Raw genomic sequence first — 22,654 nt, forward strand, 5'->3', positions numbered from 1 at the left:
CCAGTCCGTCTTTATTATCAAAATCTGATAACAATGAAAATAGGTCAACAGTATCACGCTAGTCCATCATTTATCCTTCAGAAATGCTGTGAAGAAGGGATAAGAATAGAAAATTCCTTTGAAAAGGGGCCTTAGGGCTCACTTTTTGAGGAAATAATATGCAGTCAAGCCTTTCTAAGTTTAGTATTTTTAAGTGCAGTAAAATAAAGTTCAGAAGCGACGAAACGAAATTGAACTTGATGATTTAAAAAAGGAATAATGGGTGCTAAATTAAATAGAGGCAATTTGTGATTTTCCACTGCAATTTCATCACCAACTGCATTGAATAGTTCGCAATATAGTTCTACGAATTAAGGACCCGTCTGTCATCTATAATTGTAAAACCCCTTCAAATTCCCATACAGCACATTCCTATGCAATCGTGTTGCTACCCAACCAAACCGATGTGACGGCGCGCATATTTGTTTTAACACATGATACCAGCCTGTATGTCACGTCTTCGATACATTTTCGCGTTAAATAAGGTTTTCTACTTTTCCTCTATTCAAAAACTAATATAGGTACGAGTTTTGAGTTTCGGGTTATTCTGTATTTGGTTGCGTAGGTTGCTCGTCATGTGAAATATTTTGAGTGCACACAAACAGGCTAAACCATAAACTCAAAAATTGTATGGTATTTTCAGGAAGGAATAAAAGAGAAAACCTTACTAAACGCGCAAAATGTATCCTACACACGTGAGATAGTCTGGTATTTTGTGTCAAAACAAATATGCGTGTCGTCGTCGCGTCGGCTCGGTTGGGCAGCAACGCGTCTATATCGAAAGTTGCTGCATACAAATTTGAAGGGGTTTTACAAGTATAGAAAACAGACAGACGGGCTCTTTCATTCGCTTTTGATGGACCATACCTACATGTGTTGGAACAAAAGGACTGTGTGCCTATACAAAGACTCAAAAAGGGGCTACAATTGGCCTTTTTTCCCAAGGCTCACTTTGTGGGTCCCCATAATTTAATCTAAATAAAGTAAGTTTATCCAGGAACAGTCTAATTGATAGCCGAAAAAATCATGCAAATTGGTCTAGTATACCGTTAGATGGAACGATTACAAAAGAAAATATACGCAATTTACAAACAATGGGACGCGTTTGCTACGGCGCCTTGATACAACTATACAACCTCGACGGATGTCCGTATTGCGTTCAAAAAATTGAAGGCGTTTTGACTCCCTGCTCACAGTACCTGTAGTTGATTCGATTGACAGACGCGTTGGTCGGTGGTGACGGGGACTAGATGCAACTATTTAAACTTGATGGATGTCCGTATCGCACCGACTGAAGTGCGAAACCACGTATCTCCATTGCGGTGTTTCAAAATTTCCGTTATTATTTCATCTCTTCCATGAGAAACAATCCAAATTTACGACTTTCAATCTTGAACCAAATCTTCTGCTTTCGAATACGAAAAATCGTGGAGAATGTAAGTTCTATGTTGACCAGCTTCTCGAAAGAAAAATAAAATTTCTAAGGAAGGTCTGCAACGTCGCAAATGGAGAAACGTCGTCTCTCATTTTGCCCAAAAATATGTATGTATAAAATTGAAGGCATTATGACTTTCCTCTCTCAACTTATATTCGTCTGTAAGGTTTGAATGGGAGAATCCACAACTTCGTCACTAAAGATTGACACATCGATTTGCAAAATATGGACAAAGCGGGTATATCTAAGGAGTGTTACTTGTCGATAGCCCAAAAATAATGGAAATTGGCCCGATGGAACGGTTGGACGAACTGTGACAAAAAATGAAAGGGTAGAAGATGAGGGAGCTTACAAAAACGATGTCTCACCTTTGTTGAAATCGCATCGAGCGTCGAATTTAACAATAAGATGGGTCGAATGACTTATTAGTTATGAAACTAAGATAAAGGGTACAATGATATGCACCGCCGCAAATGATATACGAGTTCCAGCTTCCGTCTTAAATTACAGTATCTCGATTAACATCGCACCTAAACATGTACTCGTGTGATATTAAAAATGAGCCCGTTATTTGAGGGGGCGAGAACTGGAAGGGCTTGGTTGCATTGCAAAGTTTTGAAGCTTTTTCTGACAAACTATATTTCTTTTTTTGATAGGTGCATCTTTTGCATCAACATTTTCTGGGGTTTTCGCACAAGAAATGTTAATCAAATATTTTACGTGTTCGACGTCATGACCAAACTGTTAGTCTGGTTTGGTCATATTAATAGGATGTCTGTTTGGAATCCTCCACAATGGAGACGCTCAAAGAAAGGGCGATGACAGAGGGCTCTGCATGACATAGGGGCTTGAAGGACAAAGCGCATATGTGCAGTTTTTGGTATTTCGAGAAAAACAAATTTGAAGTTTCGAAATTACAAGGATCATTGGCGGAAAGAAAGTTCGAACTGATTTTTTGATGCCTAAAATTGGAATTAAGAAGCGAAGTTTTCATAGCGTATGCATTAAGACTAGTTTTACTTGGAATCATTAAGATCTCAATTTTTTCGAAAACTTAAGTTATGTGCCTGTGTTCCAAGCCCCTCAAATGAGGTCTTATTATTTCTCGAAGGGGCTTTGGGAGGACAGACGGCTAGGCGTCGCAAAGCGCCCAAGTAAAAGCGGATGAAACTTTGTAAAGTTGCAGCACAATTCAGTCCTCACGCCTACGGCTCTCACATTCACTCCTTCATCAATTGTCCATTTGAATCAAGACACGGAACCATCACTCATTCTTTGCTTTTAATATGTCAAAAAATAGCATTCGATTTGAAAACGGACATGGAAATACTATTAATAGATGGGCAAGACCATTCCGCAAAGAGAATTGTGCGATTTTAGCAGCTCAGCCTGGACACTAATTTATAGGTACTCATGGTTGCAGCAAATCGAATGGAAGGCGTTTTGAATCACTAGGCAAGAATATTCACTGCCCCAAATGGCGCCGAATGCGTGTAATACTATCTCATTTGCTCTGAAGGGTCTAGCTAAGTGCTAGTACCTACAAGTTGGCTATGGTTTTATTGGTTCCTTAAAATCACAGTTTTAGCTACTTTTAATTTTCCATTATATTGTATCGTTACACGTACGGAAGTAAATGGACGTCTTTCTGCCAAACGGAACTACGAGCATTATGACGTGAGCCCTGTTACGCATATATTCTTATGGGTCTCAGGGCTCATTCCTTAAAGCACATAGTTCTGTTTGGCAGAGATACGTCCAAATAATGACAGGACACAAAAAAGAACTTAAATGCATTTAGAAATCTTTATTTTAGGTAAGGCAAAGAAACATCACCTGCTTATAAAATTAGTTTTCTACCTAGACAAATAAAACATAATAAGAGTTTGGTAGGGATTACAAAAATGTTAAAGTGACTAGTTAAAATTAAAAAATGCATACAACGACCCTTGCTGTCGAACATTTCATTCCTAATTGTAATTCGAACCCGTGGTCTTGATATTTGCGCATCCAATCAGATAACTTGCAAATTTAATTTTTAAGAATAAGGGCCCGAACAAAACCTTCATTGAGGCCGAGAGGAATGATTTCTCCATCTTTGAATCCAAGGAACGCAATAAGTTTATCGGATTTGGCTTTATTTTATCCATTGGCGGATCCAGGAAATTGGCAACATTGTTCTTCTCCATTTAAACCCATGGAAATGTATCGATTCTTGGAGGGGCAAGGTGCTCCGACAAGAATCGATTCTTTAACACAGATTTAAATGGAAGGAGTCCGGTGTTGCCAAATTGCTGGATCCACCTCTGATTTTATCAAAAAGATAAGCGCGTGTTTCAAGCAGAGTTGCGGGTTAAAGAACTCTACGACGGTTACAAAGAATGTCTTATATGAATTTACATTGATTAATTGTCATTCTTTTGTTTGACGGGAGGAAAGAGGGGTAAAATGCCAGAAATTTCAAGTAGTTACAAGTGAACGAGGATTCTTGGTAATTTCACAATGTTTTTTTCACCTGCTAGAGAATTTTGCAATCGGCAACCAACGGGCTATTTGACAAATTGACCGTTTTTCCTCTCTGTTCTCCTTTCTTTTTATTCTTCTTTCTCGGCGCACGAACTGCCTCTGCTAAGTCAATTATTTTACGCGCACCGGTATGCATTCTCATCTTCAAAAACTAAGCATTTCATGAGGAGAAGGGTCAAGGTGGTTCAGACATTCAAATCGGCCATCATTTTCCTGAAATTGGCAAGGGTGTTCTCATCGGGTTCCGTGTCGATGTCCGCAAAATCTTTGTTCCCGTCTTCGTCTTTCGCTGGACTAGGATTATGACGACTCAGGGAGAGGGGGCAAGGCAGAAGCTCAGGCATAACCGAGTGGTGGGTTATTAACGCTGTTAGCGAGCTGAATTCCTTCGTGAAACCCTGCAAAAAAGAAGCAAAGGAAGTTAAGCCGGTGACTTTACACGATGAGACATCGGCAAATTTTAGCATTTTGAATACGAGGATTTGTTGCGCTCCTGGAAGTAGAGCTTGACTACATTTTCAGGGTTGCCACAAAATAAATGAAATGAAATTCCCTGACATTTCCCTGATTTCCCTGTCACATTTTGGTAAAATTCCCTGAAAATCGATGATATGCCAGACGGTTAAAAATACATGATTTTAGATAGTTCATACAAAAAATCTATTGTATGAAACGTCAAGCCTACTCTAGAAAGCAAATACAGGTGACTTGACAATTTTTCCCTGAAATTTTTATCATTTTCTCTGACGATTCCAGGTTTCTACTGACTTTTTGAAATTCCCTGACATTTCCCAGGTTTCTCGGTATTCCCTGACTGTGGCAATCTGGTTTTTCAATAAAAAAATGAAGCAGCGCGGAAATGCATAACTACACATCGGAAATTAATTTGAAAATTTAGCTCTATCTTTAGAGCGATGATGCGGCGTGAAAATATCACCGCAATCAAGAAAGACGAGTATAAACAACCACGCGCTGCCAACATTTTGTTAACACGCCCTGATTTTTTCTAGAATTTACATGCGGTCTTAATAGATTTGATTTTTTTGCGATAGAATATCTCCTCGATGTAATATAGTAGTCGGAAAATTTTTAGGCAACATAATCAGTACAAATAAAGCAATCGGGCCTTTAACTACACTGTTTCAACGACGAGAATCGTTAAAAATTACGGCTATGCTGCAAAGCAATTTCTTCTTACCGATGCACTCGGACCAACTTAGTGGAGGAATGAAATGGACGTATTTATGCTAAAAGGAACTATGTTACACGCAATCCATGTGCACATAGTACCTTTCAGCATAAATATGTTCAAAGATACACCCACATTCTCCGGCTGCGGCTGTAGCTTCCAAAGGTTGCAAATTAAAAAGGCTAAAGTTTCCGATTCGGTGATACTATTTTTTCTTCCCGGTACTCCTCGAATCAGAAAGTTTAGCATTCTAGCTTTCAATTCTTAAAACTTTCAACCGTCAGGCGTCCTATTAGGTGTATGATTTCCTCCACCAGTTTTATGAATTCACGTGCCGGCGAGTAGAAAATTCCTTTCAGAACTGCCGAAGTTTTCACGATTAAAAAAATATTTATTCATTGTCTAAAAATCAAAAATTCTCGGGAGAGATTTGGCAACATTTAAATGTTCGCACTGAGCTTTTCGTAGCACGGTAGAATATGCATGAGTGGTTAGGGCAAGGCCTCCTCGGCAAGGTTTCCCGCGCCGATTTACTCCTTGTAAGTCATCTGAGAGGAAGTAACAATAAATCGATGAAAATACTAGGATCATAGCGTGTTTTTCGTTCGGACGATGACATTCGAATGACGAACCTCAATTGCCGTGTTTTGAAATCATAGCATACCTATTGTTTTTTTCATTTTTTCATTGGGGGGTGCCGGTGCCGCCCCAGGTTATCCCGCGGTCCATACTTTTTAGAAGCGCTTTGCTCTCGCGCATTCTTAACGTGCTATACAAGCAGTGGCAAAATAATTAGATGCGATATGAGCTTTCGTTGCGTCTAGTCCAATTACCTTGATTTTATATCCCTTGTTTGTTCTCATAATAAGGTAGTGGGCGATCCCTGAGTTCTGGAAATCTTTCGGCACTCGCAGTGACAAGGCGAAACATCCTGGCTTCGTCGTGCTCTCTCGGACGATGAACGAACCGATAGGCTCCTGGCCTAATACTTCCAATGTAATTTCCCTGCAACACACGGGAAGAAATATAATAAAACGACGGAAGGATCAAAAGCAGTTAAGTGCCGTGCTAGGGAAAAACGCCGTGTAAGCCTTCAGGCGTTGCCGAATTTCTCCTGGCAAGCAACTAATTTTTAGGAAATTTTTTTAATGTATGTCTACCAATTTCTCACATAATTTTGTTTGTAATTTGATCTAAAACGTCTGTGAATTTCAAGGGAAAATATTCATAATTTCCTGCAAAAATAAACATTTTATCGAAGGAATTTGGCTACTCTCGAATGTTCATACGGCGTTCTTCCTTAGCACGGCAGTAAAGTCAAGAGGATGGACGAACATAAAGCTCCTTTCCGTTGACACGGAATAGCTTCTCACGGCAGCGGATATGGCCACCGACTCTATGAGAATGAGAATTCCAAAACGACGCAACCGCACACGACTCAATGGATGTTACGTTGTTCCTTGCATAGAAGGGCAGGAGAGGTCTCAATGTCCTCAAATAGTGCCCACCGCCGCCCAGAATTAATTAGGATGGTGACCGAAAGTGTGAGCTCCGATACAGGATTAAATAAAGATACAATCGACTAATTTACTTTTGTTGTTTTTTGCCTTTAGAGCGTTGGGTTTATTGTCGAGGATATGGCTGGGTAATTGATACAATTTGGAGAACTTCTGGGCGTTTAATTTCGGGAAATGTGGAGAGGTTTTTTTTTTGGGTGCCGAGCCTGTTTCTAGTTCTAATTGCTTGTCTTTAAAAAGTAATGGCCGGATCGGTTTTCTAGCTCTTTCCTAGATCAATACCCTCAGCGACCCACTCTCGATCAAATGATCGGACAATCACACCGTTGAAAAAATACATTTTATTCAAGTTTAAAGCCGACGTTGTCAGCAAAATGAACAATAGCTAATTTTGAGATTTTGCTAAGAGCGGCAATAAATCCCAGAACTTATCAATTTCCACGTTATTTATTTTTAAAGGACAACCCAGTCGGTGGTAGCCCTGGCTATAACATCGCAATTGATTTAAACATGAGTTAAGAAACTTTTACATCAATTTTTGCCACAAAAATTGTGTTACCCTTCCATCCCAATTTCCCATCTATATAAATAAAATCGTTGGGGGTTTCACTGTAACGCTTATTTCTGGAGTTCTACCGGACCGATTTCGACGATGCTTGACTCTGGTTAAAGCCCTTGACGTCCCGATGTCCGCAAAATTTTCAGACTTCCAAATTTTTCAGCCTCTTTCGCTTAAGACGCTTTTAAAGCCAAATCCACCCCCCTCCGACCTTAAGTTTCCGAGAGTTGCGGTATGTTTCCGTTGTAACGCCTAATTTGAGAGATCTACCGGGGCGATTTTTACGATTTTTGGGTCGACCGCAAGCTCCTAGCTTCTAGATGCTCGCAAAATTGTCAGACTTCCAAATTTTTCAGACTCTTCTTCCTGAGACGCTCTTAAAGCCAAATCCACCCCCCTCCGGCCTTAAGTTCCCGGGAATTGGTTATGTTCCTGTTGTAACGCCTATTTTGAGAGATCTACCGGGGCGATTTTTACGATTTTTGGGTCGATTGAAAGCTTCTAGCTCCTAGATGCTCGCAAAACTATGAGAATTTCCAATTTTTCAGCCATATCTGTGTAAACCGCTGAGAGATGCAAATAGACCCCTCTCCATATTACTACTACACAGCCTTCACCCAACGCCGAAGGTCAAACTCGGACTCAGTCTCAGCACTGCTCTGTCTGAATAAAAGGAAGCCGCCCCAGATACGTGGTTCCATAAAACTGTCGAAGCGGTGCGATGACATGGGTTTTCCCGTCCTTTTGTCTAACAACCCTCGAGCCCGAGACTGCTCGCTACGGGATCGCAGCTCTATTGTCTCATATGCCAAACAAAATCTGACCCTCAAAATTTAAAGACAATAAAAATGCAATTTTTTCTATCATTCGGAAATTGTTTTTACAGTGTATATTTTTCGATTCGCGGTGAAATTTTGAGCAGAATGGTGGTCAAACTAATGAAAATACATGATTCTACGGTACACTAAGATCGATACCACAACTGCTGCATTTATAACTTGCTGAACGATATTTCCGTTACTTATCAACATATCACGACGAAATTTAGTTCATTGTAATATACTTTTTTAGCAGAGCGTAAATTTACTGAGAAAGTTGAAATCGAACCCGATGAGAGAAATTTCATCAATTTTTTTGGAGCTCCACTAGGCCGAGCAGGAAGGGAAAAAAGGATGACGAATTGAGATCTATTGCTGCCGCCTGGTCTCCTGACTGTCCAGGCCCAGCTGTTCTTGAACGCTTTGACGAGATTTTGTCGGCAGACGAGTCAAAACATGATTTTCCGACCAGGGAGCGACATCCAAACCTCGCGCTAATCCTCTCATTGTATTTTTATTGGAGTTATGTCCGAATACTTTGAAGAAAACCGAAAATGGTCTCTTTTTTAAAGCGTAGTGTTTGCAATTCTGCCGTGCTAAGGAAGAACGACATATGAACATTCGGGAGTTGCCAAATTTTCTTTGATAAAATGTTTATTTTTGAGGAAAATTATGAATATTTTCCCCATGAAATATTCAGACGTTTTAGATCAAATTAAAAACAAAAGTATCCAAAATTTTCAAAAATTTTCCTGAAATTTAGCGGTTTTCCAGGGGAAATTTGGCAACGTCTGAAGACTCATACGGTGTTCTTCCTTACCAATGCAGAATTATGTTTGTCCCTCCCGTTACCCCTACATCAGCTACCTTTATCGAAGAGCAAAGGAAAACCGTGGGAAAAAACAGGAAACAAAATGTTTTCAGGACTGAATTGCTTCCTCTGAGTTGCTCCGAAAATCAGTCTATTCGTGTACGCTGCCAACTTAGCTGCATCCTGCATCTCGAGAGCAACACTGATTAGATTTCGAAATCTCGCGACTTTTTGAGAGGTTGCCCATCGCTCATCTGCTTTCGTCGGATACGTTCTTTTACGGTTATGTTAGTTGATCAATGGGTACTTAACAATATCTGCTCAATTTTTCTTTCTTTTTTCACGGAACAGTTCCGATTTGTGAGTGTCCGATATTGAGTGATACTATTTTGCCTCTGTATTCGCGAGATACGTTCTTTTGCGGCCGCGCCAGTCGATGAATGGATATTTAGCAATTTCTACTCATACTTTCTTTCCTTTCTTTTTTTACGGAATATCCTCGGTTTTTTAGTGTCCAACCCAGTGCGAGGCTATTGTACACCTGTTTTCGCCAGAAACGTTCTACACAATTTCTACTCATATTTTCTGGGTGCAAATGTGCGAGATTGTTGCGTCCTGTGCATGAAGTTTGTCTCTTTTTAGTGCGTATACTAATTAATGAGTCTAATAATTTACACATTCAAACAATTCACTCGAATTTTTTACGCAGAATGTTCCTTGAGTGAGTAGCTAACGACTAGGAGGAGTAACTCCAAATTTACATGTATTTTGCCGGTCAGTGCCGAGTAACCGAAAATCCTTCTTTTATAAGGTAATACGTTTTGTACCCCGTTCGTTCATACTTTTGCGCGAAATTCATTTGAAAATACATCCATTTATATGATGGCCAAATGCATGAGATGCTTTTTTTCATGTAACATTCGAAATTTGCTCTTTTCTTAAGTCCTAAATTTCTCTACTACTGGCGCCACCCGACGTATGATTGTTTAAGTCTGTAGCTTTGGCGTGGTGTTGGCTGGAGTCCTGGAGGACGCCAGTGAGCTACTCCTCCTGGCCAATACCAAGTGCGCAGGGCTTACATTGTCATATTCCGGAGGGACTTCGCCTTATTTAACTCACAGTTAATGCCCCCCCCCCCCCCCCGAAGAAAAATCCCTTACAGGAAAACTATCCATAATGCTTCTTGGCAATTTCGCGTAATTTCGTTTTTCTTTTGAAAATTTACAAGGAAGATCATTACGGAACTGAAAACAGGTAAACTAATTTAGGAAGGAATGCCTCTCGTATTCATGTATTCAGAAGAGTTCTTATTGGATTACATTACTTTATCATCTTTTTGCATTTACGGCACGGAATACGGCTCGCTTGCGAGCCGTAAGTCACTCGCGAAGCGAGTGACCGGGGGTCCAGGGGGCGGAGCCCCCGGCTAGACGCGAGGCGAGCGAAGCGAGCCACAGCGGCTAGTTGACTATAAAAATTTAAAAAATATTTGAAAATTTGAGACTGATACGAGTTTAGTCCCTCAGCTCTTTTGAAAATGTTCGTTGTTCACACCAATGCATTTTTACATATATTTTATCGCAGAAAAAGTATAAATGAAATATACAATGGATACCGATTTAAGTGATATGAACGTACCTAGGTATGCCAGCCTGAAACCAAGGTGCAGCCTTTAATTCTTCATGTACCTTACATGATAGACTATCAAATCGTTCAGGAGGGGGAGGAGGAACTGGTACTTTGTTTCCTACAATGGAAACTGAACTTGAGCTACTTCGGCTGATCGGAGATACCCTTTTCAGCTTCAAGTCAGACTCACTCGGAACGCTAGGACTTAGATTTAAACTGAAACAGTCAAAACAAAATATAAAGTAAGCATTAGGCAGCCGAAGATGTTTACATGAAAAGTCAGATTAAGAGAGAAAGATAGTAAGTGGTAATATCTACTTATAACAACAGTCTCTAAGTTATCGCAAGCGCGGGCAAGCTCATAGAGATCGCTTTTGGCCATAGGCATGAAGTTTACTTAGAATGCAAAACAACGGTTGATGTTAGTGATTAAGCTGATAGCCTTACGAGGGGCACAGAGGTAATTTTGAACGGATAATTTAAGAATCAGAAGTGACAAGGATGGGGTATGGAGGCTACTTGACCGTTATTTTGCCTTTAATTTTCGATGTAGGCCAAAAACATACTTCGTGCAGTAATAGTTATCTATTTGAGGACTTGCGTGCTCTGTGTCGTTTACAGTCTTATTTCGCAAAAAATGATGTCAAACGTAAACCTGGGAACTTTAGTGTATTTTCTAAATCAAGTCTGCATTATTGGAAGTGAATTTTTCTTTCAACCCTATGTAGCTCACTGAATTTGCTTTGAATTAACAAGTCTAAAAAAGGTTTTTTTTAGGGGAGGATTAGTTGGACTATTTCTATCAAACGGAACTAAGCGCCAATTTGAGTTCCTTTTGAGGAATTTAGAATCCCGGATAGCGCGTTCTGTCAAACGGACCTAAGCGTCATGGAAAAGCATTGCGAGTATAGGACGGAATAAGCCGGACGCCCGATTCCGCCGCCAATCCAAGCCCCCCTCTACCTTCCTCACCATATGGCGCTTAGGTCCGTTTGATAGAAATACGTCCAGTTCTAATAAAAGCCGTAAGCCGATTCCTCTAGGTTTCAATTGGAGTCAAAATGCAGAGCTTTGAAAACTTTGAGAAGGTTTTTCTGAAAACTGAAAAACTCGACATCCGCCCTTTTAGCAAATACGGCTTCAAAATGTTCGTAAAAGCTTCTAGAGTGAAATATTGAAAAGGAGAAACGAACCTATTATCTAAATTAAGTTGTTTGATAACATCTAGATCAATGAGGGGGTGGGTGGACGACCTGGAATCTCGGCCAGTGACTGGATTTCTTTGGACTAGGGGCGAATCCTCGTCGTCGGGCATCGTCTTTGGGTTGAGGCTCATCGCTATCCGCTTCATGAGCGGCGGTTTATCCTCCATGCTCTTGTCCGTGTTCAGCGCCGTCGGAGAGTTGTTCTCCTCGCTGTACAGGAGGCTTGGGTTCGGCTCCAGCCCTGTTCGGTTGTTGTTGTGACTGCTGTGACTGTACGCCCTCAGACTCGGCTCCAGGAAGGGTTTGCTGTGGGCCAGGAGCGTCGGCGAGCCCCCGCTAGTCAACGGGTCCACCGTCAGCGGGCTCAGTGGAGCGTCGCCTGAATATAAATTCATCTGAAAATTTAAAAATGTTGCATTAAAAATTGGAACCAAGGTCGAGGGTGAACACAATCAGGAAATGGGTGCGGCCGTGATAGGGAGGCTGAGTGCCTTTGGAAAAAAAAAAAAAAAAAAAAAAAAAAAAAAAAAAACACTTTTCAGCCAAAATGTACACTTGGGAAAAAAACACATTGGATCTAGAGTCCAGACTCTTGGAAACATTGACAAGAAAATGGACTCTTGATTCAATCAGATTTAAGCTTAAATCAAAAGGAAATCCGCTCAAATTAAGAGGCTTGGTTCTTGATTTAAGCTTAAATCTGATTGAATCAAGAGTCCATTTTCTTGTCGATGTTTTTAAGAGTCTGAACTCTAGATCCAATGTGTTTTTTTTTCCAGTGTAGAGTCCAAAATAGAAACGGGAGGGTAGATTTTGACCGAATAATTCAGTGAGATTATTTATACCTAATGCGTCTAAAAGGGTGGTTTTAAAATGTAGGTGAATATTGGATCTTCTGAGGGTCATGGCTAAGATGAGTGCTTTGGAGTATCCGCGGCCGAGTTCGAAAAATCATTCCCCTCGTGAACTTGAGATTTGCAGGAGAATGCTTTAGATAGCAGGCGTTGAGGTGTTCATGGTGAAAAAATGATTAGGATGTCTGAACAGGAAAATCTTGAAAAGCGCGAAAAAATATCTGCATGCAGGAAAATTTTTTTCGGAGGGGGAAGGGGGAGGAGGTCGACATTCCTTGTGTTATCGACCCATTGAAATCCCATTCTGCCGTGCTAAGAAAAAGCGCCGTATGAGCCTTCAGGCGTTGCCGAATTTCCTTCGACAAATCACTAGTTTTCAGGAAAATTTGTGAATATTTTTTCTCCGATTTTTCAGAGGATTTTGTTCGTAATTTCATCTAAAAAGTCTGAAAATTTCAACGAGAAACATGACTTTCTTCAGAAATACATGTTTAATTCGGGGAAATTTGGCGACTCTCGGATGTTCATACGACGTCCTTCTTTAGCACGGCAGCATTGGTGTGTGTTATTCTAGATAACACACATCAGTTGCGATATAGAAACTAAACGTTGAACTTTTGTATGATCCAAGTGTGTGAGCAAACTCAATTGATGGAAATAAAATTGCATTTTGCTTAAGAAGCCAACATCATTTGGACGTATTTCTACCAAACAGACCTATGTGGAGGTGAGAAATGTGGGGTGTGCTCGTTAGTTCTCTTTGCGTAAGAGTGAATGGGAATAATAAAGCGCCAGTGACGTCAGCGGCAATGATAGTGCGCACTCGAACGTGAGGGAGCTCGTCGTCGTGGTCATTAACTCATGAGCCCTGTGCACAAGGCTCTCTTGCCATGCCCGCGGCTCATGAGTTCCGCATTCAGTTGCACATAGGTCTCTTTGATAGAATGTAAAATCCCGCTTTTCCAATTCTTCAAAAGGAATCACGCCCTCTTTTACATTGTTTCTTATGCAGCTTCCACGAGCACACCCCATATTTCTCACCTCCACATAGGTCTGTTTGGTAGAAATACGTCCATTTTACAATCCTGCTTTTCGCTAAATCCAGGAATTATTTGTGAAATCTTTTGAATTAAAAAACCTCTTCATTAAAATTCAAATACTAATTTATTCATAATTTTGAGAATTTCATTAATTTTATGTTGGTTTTAGCCGTCAATAAAGAAAGAATATTAACCGATCGCTTGACAACATAAAATATCTCGATACCCTAAACTTGACCGTATGGTTACTTAAATAACGTAATTTATGTGATATTTCCAATAACGGAATCGCGTCATTGTGCAAAAATTCACTGTCAGCGTGATCAGCAGAAGTATAGACTCTAAAACCGTGGCGCCAGTAGTGACTCACCAAACCTATACAGTGTAAAATTCAGACTAAGCAGTTTTGGCTGTGGAATAAAAACGTAGGTATATGAAGTTTAGGACGCCTTCAAATTCACACACTCTTCAGCTATTGAAACGTTAAATGTATTTTGATAACTTTTGACTTTTAAACATGTTTTTAAAATTGACTTGAACAATTTTTAAAAAATCATTAATGAAATCATAACTGGACCGCGTTAATGAGAAAGGAGCGAAGCCACATCAGCTATTGCCAAATTTAGGAAACTGGGCAATTTAATTTTTTTCCCCATGAAAACAGCTGTCCGGATTTTTGTGCAAATTTCGGAGATTTTTCAGCACAGTACAAAGCAAATTCCCTAAACTATGTTTGAAGGAATCCGCATAAACGTTCTCTAGTAGAACATTAAATTGCCCAGTTAAATTTATCAATAGCTGACGTGACTTGGTTCCTTTCTGCTCAACGCGGTCCAAATCATCTCTGAAAACGATTTGTAGTTAAATATAATATTTTAACCCCACCCCCCATCCCCATTTTAAAAAAAACGTTTTTGAGACATTTTAATTTTTTCAAATATACAGGGTGTCCCAAAAGTCCCTTCCACCCCCTCTAAAATTTTACCTAATTAATATTTTGAAACGAAACTTTGGGGATGTTCATCGATCAATGTAAGCTACTTTTGGGGCCCTCCAAAATTTTCGGGGCCCCCCGTGGGGAGGGGCTGCGGACCCCAACTTTTTTTTTTCAAATGGCAACCCCTATCTTGTGATACCTCATTCGAAAGAACATAAAAAACTAAGAATTTTGGCGCAAACCGCAGATCAATATCTTAATTTTTGACCGAGTTATGATAGGTCAAAGGTCAAATTTGACCTATTTTTAAAAAATCATAACTCCGGTTCAAATTATCGTAATGAAAAAAATAAAACGGGAATATTTACCACATTGTAAGCACTTTTAAGAAAAAATCACAGAAATTACTTCAAACTAATTTTAAGGGGGGTTTCGGACCCCCAAATACGCCAATTCAAGGGTCATTCAATTTTCCCGCGAAATAAGCCAATTTCCCCCAGATTTGCCTCCACATTAGTTCAGTAAGGTCAAAATCAGTTCAACATTACGTTGGCAAGTCCCCAAATTTCGGGAAAAGTTAAAAAAAAACGAAATTAAACGGTCAAATTTAATCACCTTTAATTTCGTTTTTTTTTAACTTTTCCCGAAATTTGGGGACTTGCCAACGTAATGTTGAACTGATTTTGACCTTACTGAACTAATGAGGAGGCAAATCTGGGGGAAATTGGCTTATTTCGCGGGAAAATTGAATGACCCTTGAATTGGCGTATTTGGGGGTCCGAAACCCCCCTTAAAATTAGTTTGAAGTAATTTCTGTGATTTTTCTTAAAAGTGCTTACAATGTGGTAAATATTCCCGTTTTATTTTTTTCATTACGATAATTTGAACCGGAGTTATGATTTTTTAAAAATAGGTCAAATTTGACCTTTGACCTATCATAACTCGGTCAAAAATTAAGATATTGATCTGCGGTTTGCGCCAAAATTCTTAGTTTTTTATGCTCTTTCGAATGAGGTATCACAAGATAGGGGTTGCCATTTGAAAAAAAAAAGTTGGGGTGCGCAGCCCCTCCCACGGGGGGCCCCGAAAATTTTGGAGGGCCCCAAAAGTAGCTTACATTGATCGATGAACATCCCCAAAGTTTCGTTTCAAAATATTAATTAGGTAAAATTTTAGAGGGGGTGGAAGGGACTTTTGGGACACCCTGTATACTTTAATGACATCTCTTTAGCGCCGTTGTGCTATTAGGAAAGGGATTCAAATCTCAGAACCCCATGCACTTGGCGCAAGCAACGCCACCGACAGGATGCGGATGCCATGTGTTGAGCAGTTTCGCAACTCACCCTCTGTAAGTGTTTCTCCTCTAATTGAGAAGCGATGACGTCGCGGAAGTTGGGATGCCTCTGCAGATGGGCTGCGTACGCCATCCGAAACGCATTCTCCACTATCGAGTTCAGCTCCTCCGTCTGAAACAAAAGATAAACAAGACGGTTAATACACACCTAAGTAATAAAATCACCAGAAAAACGAATGGTTTCCGTAAATCAGAGCAAGCGTTAGGAAGCCGCATGCAGTGCCGATTTTTAAACAGCTCCTCTCTTCAGGAAGGCCCCAGCGGGGGTGATTATTGAAATTGATAAACAAAGCTATGAACAAAGAAGACATACTTCCGTAAAACCCCTCAACGGCATGAAGAAATTAACGGTGCATACGTCGTTTCTAAGCTGAGCCTGATACTGTAGTTCCAAATTACAAATTGCAGTTCAATTGATCCATGCACGATATTCCGCGCTCATCCTCACCGGTTCGCCTTCAATGAGCTGGTAGGCAATGTGAGCGGCTCAAGAGCAGTAATAGTTGCTTGCAATAGTTGGAGATATTCATCAGTTTAAGAAACGACCAAGAATACGGCAGTGTGTGGTAACTGCAATTCCACTCCACGTGGGTCCTGGAAAGCAGGTTGTAAGGTGATGATAGTGCCTATTACCGTGTGCATTGTTACACCCTTGCGTCAGTAAATCGACGAATTCATTCTTTGTTTTTCTCATTTTTTTGACGTTTTAATTATTATATATTCTTATTCTTTTGTCAAAGAGGATGTTGATACCATCGTGAAACGTCCCAGGTTTTATGTTTCGTTGTTTTTAGCCTTGATTATCCGTCATCTTGGCTTTTTTACTTAAATTATCTGGACTATTTTCGCGTAAATTTGTTTGCAACGAATGTATGTATATGCTGCAAGTTAAACATGATGAAATTGACGCACAGACATAGAGAGAGAGGGGGAGAGAGAGAGGAGGGAGAGAGGAGGGGGGGGGGAGAGAGAGAGAAAAAAAAAACTTAGATCATGCGGTAATTAACGCCAGTGGAAAAATCCGAGAAAACCGCATGGAATTTCTTCTGAATTAGTGGTTCAAGGCCCCATCTCGTGGATGAGTTCACTCTCCGCCAGAGGCGCAGGTCTTTTAGCACTTATATAAAAACGGTGGGCGAAATTAAAGCGCAATTATGGGGAATGTGTTTAGCCTGTCTCGGAACTTTGAGACCGAAATGAACTCAAACGAAGAGCGCAGAGATATTAAGTTTCTTCAGTCCGCTCGATAAGGCAAGTTTGCAATGTAAGCTTTGAGAAAAAATTAAGTCCTCAATAGAACTTGGTCCTTCAATTTTTCGCTGTTCTTATCTACTCATAAATGGACGGTTTTAATCAGAATGAACCTAAATGCATTTCATGTTGCCTATAATAATCTGCCCTCATGTTTTATCATTTTGAGTTTCAACAGAAAACTGAACGCATCTGAAATTTCAGGCATTCCCCTTGGATTATAAAGTAAGTGCACAATTGCAAGTCAGAATTATACACGATAAAATGATACAAAACATTGAAGGTTAGGAAAAATTTGAAAATTAATACCGATTTAACACTCATTGAGGCGTTTATCGACACAACAACGTGTGTTGAGAATTGTGGAATTAATTCGGACTTATCTCACGATTTTAAATTTTATAAAAATAAATGTGCCCTTCCACGGTTTCTTTGCGTTTCTCAATAGGAAAACTTCAAGTGCGATAAATGCGAACAGAAAGCATTTGCAAAAGTTATGACGGCCCTGTAGCTGCCAAGGCTCCGACGGCACTGTGAATGGCGTCTCTCAATAATGTGTTTGACACGGAATTCAAATCAAAAACGGCACGCGGCTCATGACTGAGTCAGATCCCAGGTTCCCCATTTGGTATGGGACCCCAACCGATGTTGCCATTTTGTACAAATAATCTATTAACTTGCAGAATGGAAAAATAATTCAAGTATGGAGCTTCTAACATGAGCCTCCTATGATGTTGAGCTTCGGTATTGTATCTTATTCGACTCGACCAAAATGTTTCGCTCAATAGAAAAATTGCATACTCAACGAACTATGCTTAGCTTTAAATTTTGCCTATTCCTCATAGCGCTGCTGTCAACATGGCAACTCAGGTGCAGATTCACCTGACTCCCACTCTCTTGGACGCCCAACACCCGCCGAGACGCCGCGCGCCGCGCCGCACCGGGGCGAAAATTAAAGGGCCCACGATCCATACGTCATTTCATACTCTAATTACTGTCATAAGATTCATAATGATTGATTTTAATTGTTTTCACATCAATCACCATCTGGCAGAATATACTCCACTCTTGAAGAGCATTTTAGGCTCTAACGATAGTATACATAGTCTCCATTAGGCGAACCCGAGCGTTGACTATCCAGAGTGAGTTAGCTGTGGCGGGATCTCTAAACTTTATTCTCACTGCTTTGGTTATGTACTGGAACCGAAATTTTTATTACCTTAAGCGAAAACTTGAGTGAGTCGTAAAAACAGTTTGGTTGATGTAATCTACCCGTGTATAATGGACCTATTGCTAACTTCAGCTAGAGCAAACAGAGGTGTTCTTTCTTAGAGCAAAATGCTGAAAAACCACGGAAATCAGGAGCGCATCGGGAAGTTTGAAATACACTCCTAACTTCACAATCTGCGTAAGAAATATGTGTTGAACTTCCCGCTTCAAAAACGCGGCACAGGTGAAAAATGTGTTAAAGGAGTCGTTCAATCCAACACTTACGCACTATGATGCTACACAATATTCGGCATAGCTGACGCTTCTGCACGCAAATCGTGAGGAAGCTCTATGGTCTGTATCAACGCAAGGAAAAAGTAAATTAAAGACGCCGGTTGATAAAATCCCGTCTGGTCACGTGTGTTTTGGCGGGGTGGCGTCGGACATGTTGGATATTGCGTAGCATCCTGGTGCGCAAGGGTTAGATGGAACGACACCGTATACGGAATGTTCACCTTCGTATTTTCAGCGAGAAGCTTAAAAAATCGCATACTTTTTACGCAGATTGTGAAGTTAGGAGTGTATTTCAGATTTTCCAAATCCGATCATTCTGATTTTTGAGCCATTGTGGACAGATGCGGAGACAGCAATTTGGCAACACCGATTTTCCTCCATTTAAACCTATGCTAAATAATCGATGCTTGTCGGAGCACCTGGCCCCTCTAAGAATCGATATATTTCCATAGGTTTAAATGGAGGAAATCCGGTGTTGTCAAATTGCTGTCTCCGCCAATGATTGTGAATAAAAAATAACACTTTCTTTACGCTCTAGCTGAAATTTCCAACAGGTCCATTATTATTGGCAATAGTTCAGGAAGACTGAATCTTAAGGCCGACGAATTGGGAATTTCTAGTTTCAAATTTTACTGTGCGACGATGGCGTTGCGAGGAGTGGTCGACTTACAATGAGTTAAAAGCTGAAAGCGACCCGAGTGTGTAGGTTGAATTTCGGGCGGTGAACTCCGATCCCGGACTCCGAGGCGCGAACTCAGGCGGAGGCCGCGGCCAACCCAAAGCAAAGACACTCAAGTGTTTTATGGAGCCGGTGTAAAGCAATCACCGGGCAACATCCACCGCTTTACTACCGCCAGTCCCATCTCGGACGACTCAATTTCGTCAAGAGGAACGCCAGGAACGCGCCACCATCGCGCACACTTTTAGTGAGCGACGCGTTGCCTGTAGAGTCCCTGTATACTAAGAGTAAAGACAATGTGAACCCATTTCCGATTGGTTCCCATTTTATGGGCCTTCACAGTGTCACAAACACGGAAATGAAAATTACATATACACCGATTGCAAATATTATATAAACTGGAATGGATCGGAGAATTGGGGGTACGGCAAGGAGCAATTGGAATGATAGAGAGAACAGTGACAGGAATTCGGGAATGGGTTGATCAAAGATTACAAAAAACGTCCGATTTGTGTAATCTTTATTCCAGTTTGTGACATCCATAACTCCATAAGTCCTGATGTCTTCGGACAATAAATAGTGCCTATAGATGGCTGTAGATTCCTAAAGGAATAGAAGCCACTAAACTCTCAATAAAAAAAAAAAAAAAAAAAAAAAAAAAAAAAAAAAAAAAAAAAAAAAAAAAAAAACTCCATAAGTCGCATTGTCTCGACTAACACCGCAATCACACGCTGAATGTCGCTTGAATGTGGAAGTCATCGGCCCGATGCCTGAATTATGCGCGTGACGCGCAAAATTCAGCAACGATTCTCAGCAACCATCGGACCAATTTTGAATTTTTCTGAACTATTCGAGTAGATTTGATACACATCTGGATGAAAATAACTCGAATTTGCTTAATTTTAGCCGTTGGGCGATGACTGTTGACATCCACATTCAGCTGCTAAATTCAGCGTCTGATTGCGGCATCTCTCTATGAAGGACTCAACCGCACCGTTTCAGTGACAGGATAAACACTGAAAGATCAATTTCTGATTGGCTCAGCCATCTAAGGAAAAATGACTCATGTTTTTCCGTTTGAAATTCATGAAAAACTGGACAATGGTCCCCGCAAAATCCTTAAATTATGTTTTGTGTTCTGTACGAGCTCTTTCTTTTGAAACGTGAAGCAAAAGGGATTGAATACCTCCCTACCTCACTGCTGTGGGCTGTGAAGGCGCATCATTCTCGCCTAATTTGTCGTTACCCTCGCAAGAGAATGTATCTAAATTTCAATGTTGCCAAATTTTCTCTTGAAAATTTCATTTTTACGAGAAGAATCTTAGGAATTTCTAACTGAAAATTTCACAAATTTTTCTTCTGATCACGTGCAAAAAACGAACAAATTTTAAACGAAAAGTGCACAGTTTCATTTCCTATTAAGAAACTGGATTGTTCGAGTCAATTTTGCAATATTGGAATGGAGTTACGTTCTTTCGTCCGGAAAATGACGAAATATTCTACGACGACGACGTAGCTGACCCGGCAAGTCAAGCTGCCTGAAGCGACCGCATCAAATCAGCTACCGCCGCACAGTGGATCCAGTCAATTGCAGAGGTCGGACATATAATTTTTGACTCCAACTGCAAATTTTCATGTTTATTCCGTCACATTTTAAAATTCAAGGGGTGTTTCTCGAAGAATATTTCACGAGAAAACCAATGGTGTCAATTTGAAGACCTGGAATTTTTGTATGAATAGAGATATGAGTTTTTAAAGTTTCCAAATTTTGTCCGACTTCACGTATTGACTCGATCCACAGTGCGCCGCCACACTGTGGCATGACCATCGCCAGCGGTCAGCGAGATGCGGAGGCACGAAAAGTAATTAATTTTCACGACGGCATCACTCTGCCCATCTTAATCGCGCTGGTCCATCAGAGGATTGCCTTTGACGCTCCTCGCCAATCGCCAATGGAGATGTTGCATGTGTGAGGAATTTGCGATTTGACTCTTTGATTCTCATGCAAAAGTTCGCAACAAACACGATGTGGCCTCTGGTTTTCTCTAAAATTGACTCCCAAGCTCAAAAAAAGCTCTCAAGTTGAGGCCAAAATGGAGGGGAGATCCCACGCTATCCTGAGAGTCCACCTCTACATCAAGACAAACTCTCCATGCAAAGATAGCGAGCAAATACATTGACAGGGCTGCCACTTTATTTGGGGACTCTAAGACTGAAAACACGACAACCCTGTCAATGTATTTGTTCCCTATCTTCGCATGGAGAGTTTGTTTTGATGTAGAGGTGGACTCTCAGGATAGCGTGGGATATCCCCTCTAGAGTCCCTTTATACTGAGAGTCAAGACAACAACACCCCTTCATGGAGTCACAATCGGGAATAAAGATTACAGAAATTGAACGTTTTCTGTAATCTTTGATCGGCCCATTCTCAAATTCCTTTCTCCGTTCCATCTCTCACTCCGTTTGTTCCTTGCCGAACTCGTAATTCCCCGGTCTATTTCACATTATAATCTTTGCAATCGGTGAAAATGTTATCTTTATTATCGTTTGTGACACTTTGGAGGCCTTAAATACGGGAGCCAATTAGAAATGGATTCGCATTGTCTTGACTCTCAGTATAAAGGAACTCTAATCCCCTCCATTTTGGCCTCAACTTGAGAACTTTTTTTGAGCTCGAGAGTTGATTTCAGAGGAAACCAGTGGCACCATCGTGTTTCTCGCGAACTTTTACATAAGAATCATCACTCTCATCAGTCAAATCGCAAATCCCTCACACATGCAACATCGCCAATTGTGTCGTCCGGTCGGCCTCCGCGGTCAACGGTCACCTCTCTTTCGCAACAGGGCGCGTCGGCCCACGATGATGCCTTCACAACAGCCATTTTAACGAATCCCCCACCCCCTCCCTTTGATCCCACCTTTTCCTAGTTTTGCTTGGGCATCTGCACCTCATCTTTGTTCTACAGGCAGACCACCTGTGTCTGTCATTTTAATCTTTTTTTCTTTTTTTTTTTTTAGGGTTGTTACAGAAGTTAGAGAATGAAATTCTCTGACATTTCCCTGTTTTCCCCCACAAATTTTGGTGAAATTCATGTGACAATAGAAGATATGACAAGGGGTTCAGAGGAAATAATTGAAAGTAGTTTTTACGCAAAATTTGTAGTTCGGAACCTCAAACCCATTCTAAAAAGCAAATAAAGGTGATTGAACAACTTTCCCTGAAATTTTCGTCATTTTCCCTGACATTTCCCGGTTTCACTGACTTTTCCGGTTTTCCTATTCCCTGACTGTGGCAACCCTGTTTTTTC

At 40.7% G+C, this 22,654-nt stretch overlaps 1 protein-coding gene across 3 annotated transcripts in view; it reads right to left on the reverse strand.

Annotated features, from left to right (window-relative positions):
* Positions 1 to 3,266: 3,266 nt before the first annotated feature.
* Positions 3,267 to 22,654, reverse strand: part of LOC109043377 (EGFR adapter protein) — a 60,812-nt gene continuing 41,424 nt past the window's right edge. For all 3 annotated transcript variants that reach the window (XM_019060569.2, XM_072302166.1, XM_072302167.1), the window contains 5 exons: positions 15,903 to 16,025; positions 11,717 to 12,123; positions 10,533 to 10,739; positions 6,023 to 6,194; positions 3,267 to 4,398 (listed from right to left, as the gene is read on the reverse strand). In XM_019060569.2, the coding sequence (XP_018916114.2) occupies positions 4,186 to 4,398; positions 6,023 to 6,194; positions 10,533 to 10,739; positions 11,717 to 12,123; positions 15,903 to 16,025 (1,122 nt within the window). In that variant the 3' untranslated portion in view covers positions 3,267 to 4,185. The remainder of the gene's footprint in view (positions 4,399 to 6,022; positions 6,195 to 10,532; positions 10,740 to 11,716; positions 12,124 to 15,902; positions 16,026 to 22,654) is intronic.

Source organism: Bemisia tabaci, chromosome 7 (genome assembly GCF_918797505.1).
Source record: "Bemisia tabaci chromosome 7, PGI_BMITA_v3".
NCBI classification, from domain to species: domain Eukaryota; kingdom Metazoa; phylum Arthropoda; class Insecta; order Hemiptera; family Aleyrodidae; genus Bemisia; species Bemisia tabaci.